At 31.6% G+C, this 12,081-nt stretch overlaps 7 protein-coding genes across 7 annotated transcripts; 1 reads left to right on the top strand and 6 right to left on the bottom strand.

Moving 5' to 3' along the window:
• Positions 1-632: 632 nt before the first annotated feature.
• ELE39_000312 (DNA-3-methyladenine glycosidase) lies at positions 633-1,271 on the top strand (the record flags this gene model as incomplete). The annotated part of the gene is made up of 1 exon (XM_067343336.1): positions 633-1,271. One exon carries the CDS (start codon positions 633-635, stop codon positions 1,269-1,271), a length of 639 nt encoding a protein of 212 aa, XP_067201270.1.
• Positions 1,272-1,989: 718 nt separating this feature from the next.
• Positions 1,990-2,820, bottom strand: ELE39_000310 (uncharacterized protein; the record flags this gene model as incomplete). The annotated part of the gene is made up of 1 exon (XM_067343334.1): positions 1,990-2,820. One exon carries the CDS (start codon positions 2,818-2,820, stop codon positions 1,990-1,992), a length of 831 nt encoding a protein of 276 aa, XP_067201268.1.
• A 1,215-nt stretch (positions 2,821-4,035) lies between these two features.
• Positions 4,036-4,444, bottom strand: ELE39_000309 (uncharacterized protein; the record flags this gene model as incomplete). Its single annotated transcript, XM_067343333.1, has 2 exons — positions 4,036-4,232; positions 4,441-4,444. The coding sequence occupies 2 exons, from the start codon at positions 4,442-4,444 to the stop codon at positions 4,036-4,038; spliced, it is 201 nt and encodes a 66-aa protein (XP_067201267.1).
• A 717-nt stretch (positions 4,445-5,161) lies between these two features.
• Positions 5,162-6,016, bottom strand: ELE39_000308 (uncharacterized protein; the record flags this gene model as incomplete). Its single annotated transcript, XM_067343332.1, has 1 exon — positions 5,162-6,016. One exon carries the CDS (start codon positions 6,014-6,016, stop codon positions 5,162-5,164), a length of 855 nt encoding a protein of 284 aa, XP_067201266.1.
• Positions 6,017-7,124: 1,108 nt separating this feature from the next.
• On the bottom strand, positions 7,125-7,604 carry ELE39_000307 (uncharacterized protein; the record flags this gene model as incomplete). The annotated part of the gene is made up of 1 exon (XM_067343331.1): positions 7,125-7,604. One exon carries the CDS (start codon positions 7,602-7,604, stop codon positions 7,125-7,127), a length of 480 nt encoding a protein of 159 aa, XP_067201265.1.
• A 976-nt stretch (positions 7,605-8,580) lies between these two features.
• On the bottom strand, positions 8,581-9,282 carry ELE39_000306 (uncharacterized protein; the record flags this gene model as incomplete). The annotated part of the gene is made up of 1 exon (XM_067343330.1): positions 8,581-9,282. The coding sequence occupies one exon, from the start codon at positions 9,280-9,282 to the stop codon at positions 8,581-8,583; it is 702 nt and encodes a 233-aa protein (XP_067201264.1).
• Positions 9,283-9,518: 236 nt separating this feature from the next.
• On the bottom strand, positions 9,519-12,050 carry ELE39_000305 (uncharacterized protein; the record flags this gene model as incomplete). The annotated part of the gene is made up of 1 exon (XM_067343329.1): positions 9,519-12,050. One exon carries the CDS (start codon positions 12,048-12,050, stop codon positions 9,519-9,521), a length of 2,532 nt encoding a protein of 843 aa, XP_067201263.1.
• Positions 12,051-12,081: the final 31 nt, after the last annotated feature.

Here is a 12,081-nt window from a genome sequence, read left to right as displayed (position 1 = left end):
TATCAAAAAAAAACCTATTTCAAAAATCAAATTATTTTCTCCAAATTTAACATAAATTCTTATCAAGTTTTAAAATTGTTATTCTATATTAACATTCAATATTATTTCTTTTTAAATTTTAATTTTTCAATATATTCTTTAATCTTATTTTTTGTATTATAACTAAACAAAATTAATTATTTATTCTAATTACAAGACTAAAAAAACATATTAAACTGTTCTCAACAGAACAATAGATCAAAATACTACATTAAAGTTATATGACTTATTCACTACTGACAATATCACTTTTTTCAACGAATGATACTACAGCTTTTCTTTTTTAAAGAATTTTTGCAGCGTATAAAAAAAACTAAAATCAACTAAATAAGTTTGACCAATTTTATTTAATATTATATTTATAAATTAACAATATTCTAGCTCTCAATTTATCTATAATTGACCATTCTTTTTTTTTAGCAAATCCTAAACAAGCAAGTTTAAATCAAAAGTATAATGTTGATAGAATATTTATTTGAACTGCAATTTTTGTAAAATTATTAGTTGCCAATAAAAATTTGTTTGATAGATTCTTTCTTTTCACTCAAAAATTTCTATTTTTGGGTAGGCGGAAACAATTTTTAAATTCTCCAATGAAATTCAACTATACAGAAGAAGAATTAGAACTACTAAAGCTGAGAGATGAAAAAATGAAAATAATTATTGAAGAAATTGGTTATATTGAAAGAGAATGTATCGATGATCTTTTTCAAGGATTGTTTTATATAATAATTGGTCAACAGGTTTCTCAGAAAGCTCAAGCTAGTATTTGGGAAAAAGCAAAAGTTATCCTAAAAAACATTGATCCTGAAACCATTTCCAAATATTCAGTAGACGAAATTAAGAAAGTAGGTGTAAGTTTCAAAAAAGCAACATTTATTAAAGGTATTGCAGAAAAAATAGTTAATAAAGAGATCAACTTAAGTTTACTTTATGAAAAAGATGATCAAGAAGTATGTGAAGAGCTAACTAAACTAAATGGAATAGGAGTTTGGAGTGCAGAAATGGCCATGATATTTTGTATGAATAGAAAAAACGTTTTTAGCTTTTCAGACACTGCAATTAAAAGAGCGCTGAAAATGATTTATGGACACAAAGAAATTTCAAAAGATATTTTTGAAAATTATAGAAGATTGTTTTCTCCATACTGTTCAATAGTTAGCCTTTATTTGTGGGAAATTTCTAACAAAAATTATAAAGACAAACTTTCCAAGAGAAATATAAAGTTTTGATAAAATTATTTAATTCAAGTATCCATTAAATTCCCTAACAAATATTTAGAAGTTTAACCATAAATAATTTTATATGAAGAAATATTTAACTATTTTGTAATATTATTGAATTTTTTAATAAATAATTCAGAGAATTGAGTTATTTTATTATATTAATTACAATTCTATTTTTTAATGAATTTAAAACAATTTATCACATAAAACCAAATTAAATTAACGCCGCACTTTTGCACTTGAATTTTCGTCTCAGACATCTAGCACAGATAAAACTGTTTAACAAACTGATACCATAAGGATTTTTTTTCGTTGAATAAATAGTTTGTTTATTTACAAATGCTGCTGGCTTCAAGTACTGAATGATATATAATTAACTTCCAACAAAATTATATTTTTTACCGAAAATGTTTGAAATAAATTATGGATTAAAATTATAAATTAAGTTCAAATAGAATGAAGTTGAAGTGTAGATAGAGAAAGGTTTTGAATGATTCTAAAGGCTACAGTTTCCAGAATGGCAGTCAATATCACTTAACAGGTTTATCAATAATTAAGAACTTTTAATAATCACATAAAATTAACAATAGGATATAGTCAAGTACTACAATCTAACTCGACCCATGACTTAAATTATTCATCTTAATGGTTTGAATTTTTCTAAAAATTAGGTATATTCATTTAATGTTTTTAACATTTCAGTAATGGAAAATATTGTTTTCAATCACCCCAGAATGTCTTCCATTCTTTTGAACATTGAAACTCTTTTGAAATGCTCCTCTGATAGAGACAACAATTCAGATTCTAAAATCCAACATTCTGTTCTCAATAAATGACAGTCAACAGCGTTATATTCTGCACTTTCATTTTTCATGCATGAGATCTCATATTCAATGGTTTTACTAGTTAGAGTAAATTCAAATTGAGAAATTATTCTTCTCAAAAAAGATCTCTCTAGCATAAGGAGTTCGTAATCTTTCAAAATACGTTCTGATCTTCCAATAAAACCATCGGAGTTAAAATACCTAGATTGGACAGAAATAGCGTTTGCTTCAAGTATAAAGCATTCATTTTTCTTATTCAGATACTTTTCTCTCATGATCTCCACCTTGTTTTCCAGTAGGTCAATTAAAAATAGAGTGTCACCACATTTTGTGCCATCATGATACTCATGGCTATGCTCACATTTCAGTCTATAGTATAAATTAAGGAAATATGAATACTCACTTAATATACCTTTGATCAAAATGTGCTGAGGTAAGCTCTGATAACAATTTAATGCCCTGCTTGTATTTGAATTCTTAAATACTGCTGGATCAACTTTAATCTCAGTTAACTCCAACTCTAATGGGGATATGCTGTTGAAGAGCCTTGGTACCTTTTCGGAAATTCCATCTTCCGAAACCTTACTTTGCCCTACAACTTTTTGAGTTGAATCCCTTAAAGAAATCATTGAAATTCTGTCGAATTTTTGGTTCAGATCATTTCTATCAAATAATGTAAATATAATAGTAAAAATAGAAATAACTGTTGCCTTGCTGCTCAGTAAAAACATTTTTAAAAATAGTTCTTGATAAAAAATTTCGAGTGGAATATTTAGCTTTATTATTTTGGACTTTTAAATATCCAAGCTAGCATGCTTTTCTATTTTACGCTCGCCGATACCCCCTCTAATATATTGAATACTTTGCATTTAAGCGCCCCACAAGGAATTTAGTTAGAATTATTGAAATTATATAAAAAGTTAACTAAAAATATTATTTATATCATTGTAAATAAAGTTTATAATTGAACATTTTCTGAAAATTCATCGATTTTCAATGTGAATCAACAACAAAATTAAATGAAAAAATTAATAAAAATTCTAAATTTTCAGATGCATGTATTTTGAACTCGTTAAACTCAAGACACTATTTTCCTGAATTTTACCGTGGTTAAGTAAATAAAAATGAAAATATTTATTCGAAATGACATTTAAATTAAGAATTCCAACTATTTTTTTTAAGCTTTTTTTATTCATAGTTTCTTTATAATGTAATTATTACTAGACTCTTTAAAATTCTTAAGTTGATCATTCTGCAACTTGTGTTCAATTATCAGTTTTTGTGACTCATTCAACTTTTGAGACGAAATAATAGCTTTATCAAACTTTTTTCTTGAATTTATTTCAATATTTTCGTTAAATTCTTCGACTATTATGGAATGCTATAGTATTCGAGAGCATTTGCATTATTTATTGAATGCATTGACAAATTTGAAATAAATAAACCTATTAGTAACACTTAATTTGATAAATTAAGTAGATAAATTCACAAATTACTACTTAAAAATTTGTTGGATCTTGTTCATAAATTATTTTTAATACAAATAAAAAACCCTAAGAGTAATTTCTCGCAATTCTAAATAGAAATAATCTGATTTCACACAATTTTTTAGCACCTAAACATCTGCAAAACATTCAAGTTACAAAATTGTAAAATAAGACCGAATTAAAGTTTGAAATTATTGTGTAATGACTCTCATCACTCTACAGACTTTTCAAAATCATATATGAAGTACAAATTCATATTTTTCATTCCGTGATCTAAATCTCGAATAATTTTCTCAAAATACACATGATAAATAATTTAACATCTCACAGTCAATAAAATACGTCATCATCGTTCTCCGTTAACTCACTATTCACAGAAGACTCATCTTTCAGACAAAAGTCGCTTTCTATTGTCTTCAAAATGCCAGCCAGAGCAACTAATTGTTTCTTAAGTCTTTGTTATAATTCTTTAGAGGTCTGAATAGGAAAGTCTCTTGGTGGAAGAGGTGGGTTCTCTTCTGATTCTTCGGATCTATTTTTGAAAAAGGAGTTTTCTCCTAGAAATAGTGATACGGTTCTTTTTATCACTTTTGGTGGTTTATGATCCTTCCGATTTTTATTTAGAGAAGTTTGATCATTCCCAAAATTACTTTCTGCTAAGAATAGAAGCTTAATGCATTCCTTAAATTGCGTTCGAAAAGTGTTTGAACCCTCTCTTCATTAGAAATTCTCAATTGAATAAATATGTATTCATTTGAATTACTCGAAGAAACAATATATTCAACACATTTATAAATTCAGGAGAAAAAGTAAACAAAACGGAAAATATAAAGCAAAAATTTCGTTTCGAACACATCAACGTACCCATCGTCACCTCTAATGGCAAACAATATAGTTTCGAAAATAAGAAATCATAAAATTTAAATATCTTAAGTAATCTCAGTGCTTAATGATTTCATAATCTGTTAATTAAAGCTTTCCCCAAACAGCAAATGACAATTAATTATTTTAAAATTTTTATTTTCCAACTTTATGTCGGTCTAAACAGCTGATTACAATCTTGAACAATTTACAAATAAATGCAACTCTAGTTAAGGTTTTGCTCTCACTTTAAAAATATTTAACTGGCCAAGCTTGTATATGCTGGTTTTACTCCAAACCCATTTCCGCGAGCTTAACATCTCATTAAGAAGAAAAGGTTTTTGCAGTGTATCTAATAATTCGAAGCATCTCAGTAAGCACATACTGGTAGACAAAAATAACACAGAAACAATGACTAGTTAGTTTTCTAAGTTAGTACTCTACTCGAAACAATACTTGTACACACTTTAAAATTGAACCAGGTTGCAGCTACACATAAGTTGATTATCGTTGGTCAATAATACCGATGAAAGCCACACTTATCAAATCAGAATGAATTTTAAAACCACCGCCAGATTAAATTAATATTCAGTCAGCAATATTAATTTAAAAGTGAATTTCACTTATCTTGCCTTTTAAGAATAAAAATAAACATATAATAATCAACCCATATAGTCGCGTAATTATGCTTTTTACTTTTGAAAACATTTAATTCAACTTAATATCAATGTTTTCCTAGTCGGAAACCAATTGGTAGGGGAGGCTTTTCTGGGGGGGATTCATCTTCACTATGATCATCGCAAGGATATTGGCGATGGTGGTGATGATGATGATGATGATGATGATGATGATGATGATGATGATGGTGATAGCGATTACGGCGAGTCTTACTTAAACGTTCTCTCCAATTTGGAGGTAATGGTGGCCTTCCAGATGGATTAGCATTAGTAGGATCTCTGGGATCACTAGAAGCTCTTTCTAAGCCGCTCATAAAAGAACTTGTTTGAGTTTTCTCTAAAGAATATGAACTAGTTTCCTGGACATTATCATACATTGAAGTAGGGCGTTGGCTAGAGAATGGTATAGAAGAAACTGGTCCCATATGCATATAAATGCTCCCTTGCGTATGATCTCCATCTTGATTGCCATGATGTCGTTCATGGCTGCTACCTGAATCAGTTTCGGTGATTGGCATGGATAGGGGGAAAGGAGGTGGTGCCCCTGACATTTTAACATAATCATGTTTTAGATGTCTGGTTTTAGGCGGAAGCGGAGGTGGGGAGGAAGGTGGAGAAGAAGGTGGAGAGAAAAATTTGTTGGAAGACTGAGAAAAAATTATAGGGCTACTTATGACCATACCATCAACAGTTGGCCCATATTCCGGATCAAGCTGATTATCTCTTTTACTAGCGAGTCCAAAGCATAACAATCCTTTAAATCCACAGCCAGTTGAGCTTCTCAGTCTGATTATAGAAAATCCAAATGGTTCGCCTAAGCACTTACCACTTTCCGGCAATTCCAGTCGAAAAAACACACTTAATGTAATGAAAAAAATAAGTAAAAATCGTTTCGCACACATCAAATTATTATATCTTTAACACATAAAGTATATACAGTTCATTTACTCTGTTTCAAATGATTAAATAACCTTGAAAAAATTAAAACAAGCTTTTTTTTTTAATTTTCAAATTTAAGCAAGACACTCCCGCCCGAAATACTTAATTCATCAATATTTGCGGCGTATAATAGTTTTAGCATAATTTCCAATCTAAAAAAGTCATTTTCCATCTATAGTGGACAGTACGGAATAAAATTTTATCAATTTAAAGACAGATTCATTCAAAAGTCGACTATAATCTATTTCTTGTAATGCTACTAACTTGAGAGATTAGAAGTGAAAAAAAAGTATCGATTTTTAGAATAAAACCATACTCAAATTTCTGAATGTTGTATTGTAAGATTTTTGGGTTACTTGAGCCTTGATACATCTTTGAACTTGAAATTTTCTTTATCTTAAGTCTGTTCTAATATTAAAGTTTAGTGCGCATTAAGTGGCAATTAAAAAGGTGGGGAGCCGAAATTGTAGCTATATCGATTTTCTGAATAAATAGTTTCTATATGAACCGATCCACGCGTGCCAATCAGCTTGTTTAATTTCATGTCGATTTTTGTTCAACTTCAGATTATTTTGAAGACAGAAATTTATGATACATATATGCACACACAATAGAATATTTTGTCCCAATGCTATTACAATTGAACATTTTGTCGATCATATTTGGTATATCAATATATCATAATAATTTTTAAATGCCTCATTTACTATACAAGTTGCAACCAGTTGTCTATTCTCGAACTCGGCTTTACATACTCTTCACACAGTGATATCACTCCTCATCCATTTATGATAACTAACATCTCTTATGTAGTTCCTAACGTAAATGAACACTATAATATTGAAATAATTGCTAAAATCTAGCAAATCAAATTAAAGCTTAATGAAACCCAATATATTGATAACAGAAATGAATCTATCACTATGTTTTCAAACATAGCATATAGTTAACTAATTAACTGTGGAAGTCATATTAATTGGTTTTTAATTAAAAAATATTGAAAGTTTGTATTCTTCTCCAATTAATTTTCCATAAATCCGTAATATTTCCAAAATTATTGAAATTTGCACACTAATCATTATCTTCACAATCAGCTTCGTTTCCTGAATCATTTGCTGCTAGTTTACACACAGGAAAATGTTTATTTACACCACATTTTGAGTTTTTACTTCGCAATTTACGACGTCTTTTATTAGTCTTACCATTCTCGTTCTTACTTTTTGTTCCACAGTCTACAACTGATATGATCTGGAAACATGGCTTTCCACATCTGGGTTTTGGTGTACTGGCATGAGAACCACCCTGCAAAGGGGGAGAATGTGGAGCTTTCGCCTCCAAGTGTTCTTTTGTCTGCTCACATCCACTTCCACTCCCAGCTCTAACCTGACATTTTCCATGGGAATTGGCTGAAGCTTGCAACCTAACCAGAGAAATTATATGATGATTCCCAAACAAAATTTGATTCCCATCAAAACTTAGATTAACAACCAAACCAATCAAAATAAAAAATTGAAAATGTTGCTTTAATGAAAACTGCTTATTCAGAAACATGTTTGTAACAGTGAAGTTTTGATCAAAGATTCAAAGGACTTTCTTCACTCAACTTAAGGTATCAATCAACCAAAAAAAGAAAACTAATTGATATTTTACCTATTTTACTCACAAATTGCGTCCTAAGATATCCCTTATCACTGCCGTATAATATAGTTTGTTCACAGATGGTAATTGTTATCTGCCATAATAACGTCGTGACTACGTTTATTTACCGCCAATTCTATTCGCGTTTAGCCCCACAACATCATAATAGAAACTATGCTTTTAAGAAACAAGAAATATTAGCCTGCAACATAAATCTGATATTTCTGTGTTTTTTATTTGACTATTCTAAATAACCTTTGAGCATCTAAAATTTGAAGCAAGCGTTTACTCTTATTCGAACTAGTGCATTTTTAGAATCGTCCACTCACCACTTTACATTCTTAATATATAAATGCTTAGTTGCAGCATTAGCGCTTAAATAGACCATAAATCTAAGAGTAGCGCATTTAAATTAAACCAACCCTCAATTCTATCTAGACTTTCAACTAATATCTCTGGAATAAGTGCATTTTCGAGCAAGTGATAAATTTTTAACTGAGGCTGGAAATACTGTTTTAAAATGTCCAACTTCTCTATAATACTGGAGTTATCTTGATTTTGTTAATAAATCTGCTAGCAGTATTATTTCTCTAATGAAAATTTCAGTGTATGTAGATTAAAACTAATGTACTTGGTCTATCAAATCCAGTAAGCTGAAAGGTCATTTCCTTGATAAAAGTCAATTTTATACACTAATAGACATTTTTTGAATCTGCCCCAACTCTTAGACTCCAAGTGATTTGATCAAAATAAATTGAATTCTCATTTTCCATATCGGTCTTCAAGTCCGAACCTCACCCAAACTCAAAAATTTGCTTTGTAATAGCTCAAATTAACTCCTCATGCCAAGATTTTTCTCTTTTCTAAATTACGAGCTATTAAGAAGCAATCAAACAAAAACTGCACTATTATCATCAGAATCTTCATTTCTTGCAGAGTCACTTTCATGGCCTCCACCCCCATTACTAGACAACCTCGTACGTGGTTTTGGAACGGGTTTAGGTCCATTACCAAAAGGAAACTTTGTACGTGGTCTTGGAACGGGCCTACCTGCACCACTATTAGATGACTGTGTATTTGGTTCTGCAACTGGTGTTGCTCCCGGATTCTGGTCTTTAGAACCTGTTTCATTATCTCCGCTTGATTCAGAATTTTGTTCATTGCTTTGGCCTGTCTGATTATTTTCCTGCTCCTGATTGTGAATTTCATCTTCGGCATATGGGTTTCCTATAACCAAACTTGGATCTTCAGAACTATTTCCACTTGGTTCATCTTCATTTGCCCCATTTCCCGGTCTAGAACTTCCGAGTGGCCGGATCGACATCCTATTACCATAGCTTTGATAGCCACGTTCACTATCATTTCGTTGACGTCGGCCTCTACGAACACGAGACCTAAGACCTCCAAAAAAACCTCTAACTCTCGCTCCAAGTCCTGAAAAACATGAAGGGCATTTATTTCCCCTCAGCTGCAAGTGTGAATGTTTAACTATTACATCTTTAAACTCATTGTTCTCCGCCAAGCCATAAAAATAGCCTACATAAAGCACTAAGAAAGAGATAAATATCATAGGTTTTAATTTGATAATCATGATGACAAGTTTAAATCTGTACTTAAAGTTTAAGAAAAATGAATGAAAAAATTAATTGAATCTTTAGATCTACTAACCTAAAAATAAAATTGAAACTCCCGCCAAAAATATTGTATTGAGGCAATAAAAGATCAAGTTTTTAAGATAAAATTCAATCTAGGAAAAAGAGAAATTAATAATATTTTTATCCAGAAGTTACAGCTCAATACAAAGCCTAAACTAAATATTATAGTATTTTAAGTGTCATTCCTAGTTGCATAATTGTCGAAAACTGTCTTTTGCATTGGATTTCTTTTATAAGGAGCTTTTGAAGACGAAACTGCGTTAGTAGAAAATGGCTCGTCAATTGCCCTTGGGCCTCTGCCTTCATCTTTGTATATATATTCATTTTTGAGAACCCCATCTCTATTTGAATTATTTTCTGTGGACTTTCGAATGCTAATTATATACGGTTTTTCGTGGTTCCTTAAACCCGATTCTGAGCCTCGAATCATCTTTCTTTCCAGATTTTTTCTATATTCTTTTCGGTCTAAGTCCATTTCAAGCCTCTTCCTTTCTCCTTTCTCCAAGAGTTTTATTTTCCTCTTTTCTAAAGGATCTGCAACAACCCTCCCCTGTTTAACTAATGTAGTTTTAGTACTCAAATTTTCTTTTTGTCTAATAGCTTCTGTTGGGTTATAGCCATCGTTTACAGGAAGTAATCTCGAAGCCCTTGGTCTGTGAGGCAGTTTATATGGTTGATTCTCATTATATTCAGCTGTTTCGCGAATTATTTTACGGAACATCGCTTCCTTTGCACTTTCTGCTTCATCATCATCAGGAAATAAAATATCTCCATTTAGATGCTGACGCATAAATATTTCCATTTCACTTGCAGGTATAGTATCTAACTCTAACGAAAGCAACTCCTTCTCATAATCATCATCAACCTTGGCACCTGTTCCTTTATCCTTACTCATATCGTCCGGAATTGCTTTACCTTGGGGAATAAATACCCATGAATTTTCAAATTGGCTTAGCCAGTCTTGCCGAGCCTCATATTTGTTAGCTAAATCCATAAGTTCATTATAGGTACTGTCTTCAGCTCTTAACTGTAATACGTCCGCAACATATTCTCTATATTTCTTTTCAAGCCTTTTACAAAACATGTTTCTAATGCCCTTAATGGGATTTGGGAATAAATGGTGTGTTCTTGGTCTACGAATCGCTTCGCTAGACATATCTGCGATAATCCTACTTGGTGGAATACCTTTTACAAGATCGCTCCCAAGTAAAGAATCGTACCTTTGACTTGCTCTTGGATCATATTTACCAATGCTCTCCATTGCCTGGTCAAAAAGAACCTCTCTCCATCCAAATAGAGTTTTTGCTCCTGAAAAACCAATATTAACCGAAATTTCTGGCTTTGAGAGTTCCAAGCTATATCGTTTCTTTCTATCTTCGTATTCTTTTTGTTTCTTTTTCGAGTAATAATCCCAAAATACTTTTTCTGCATCTTGTCTTTGCTTATCTGGGTTGTTTATATTCATCACATTAATGACTCCATTAAGATCTTCCACGCCTTCGAAGTCTTTTATCATCTTATCTCTCGCGGCTACATCTATTGCCCTTCGTGCCACCTGCCAGCCAATATGCTTATCGGATCCAGAAACTCTTCCTGAACTATTCCATATCTCTTTTTTAATAATTTCAGGCTCCTTTAATTTGCTAACTGGCTTTTTTTTTCTTCTTTCTCTAAATTTGTTCTCTTGTCTAAATCTAAACTTATCTAATAGTGACTTTACTCCAAATGTGCCAAACTCATCTAGGAATCCATCTGTAGAGTAAACCTTTTGAGGAAATATATAATCCATTCGATTCCTTTTGTGTATATCACTAGTCTCCATAATCACTTTCCCGTCCATTTTTTGTTCTAACCATATTTTCTTTGAGGTAATCGGATTTCCATCCCGGTCGTATCCCCAAATCTTCCTTTCTGTAAACTTTGTGGGACTTGTTACAGATTTATACAAATCTTCATAATCTTCAAGGTCCCTCCCTCCATCATACCTAGATTCCAAACCATACATTTCCATCAATGGGTCTGCCTTATCATCTCCAGTTACTCCAAATATATCCACCATTGCAAGGTGAGGTACTTGAGGCCCAAATGGAATATCTTTATACTTATGTTTACGCCTTAATTTAAGCAACTTTTGCTTCATTTCTGTATCATACTTCAGTATTTTTTTCTGCTCTTCAGATCCAGGATCCGAATCATCTAGCTTTGCCTGTTCCCCACCTGATTCACCATAATTATCTTGGCCTTGATCTATTAATGAAAGCTCATCATCATGTGTAAGCATTACTTTCTTGCCTTTTTCCTTGTGTTCGATACGTTCTTTATCAGCAGCAGCGCGAGTCATTGTTCTAGAATCTAAATCAGGAGCAATCCCTTCATCTAACGGAATTAAACTCACATCGCTCTCCCTATCTACTTCATTCAATCCCTCTCGTTCTTCTTCTTCCTCACCTTTAACAGCTCCTGGAATATGTTTCAAGAAAAAATTTTCTGTGAAGATTACATTTCGGTTTAACTCATTAATATCCAGAGAATTTTCCTCACCCGAGTACACACCAACCAGAATAGTCAGAAGAACCAAAACTAGTCCCAGTATTAAAGATCTATATTTCAAGAATAATTGCGCATTGACAAAACGTCTGCTAGCTATAGTTTTCAGGTTAATATAACTGAATGAATTAAGAGAAAGTCTTAAAAACAAATACATTATCAATTAAACTTCTACTTTCTATCATTAT

This window comes from Cryptosporidium sp. chipmunk genotype I, assembly GCF_004936735.1.
Source record: "Cryptosporidium sp. chipmunk genotype I strain 37763 chromosome Unknown contig_10, whole genome shotgun sequence".
In the NCBI taxonomy this organism is placed as follows: Eukaryota; Apicomplexa; class Conoidasida; order Eucoccidiorida; family Cryptosporidiidae; genus Cryptosporidium; species Cryptosporidium sp. chipmunk genotype I.
The sequence above is the reverse complement of the archived record's forward strand: the minus strand, read 5'-3'. Positions and strand labels throughout refer to the sequence as shown.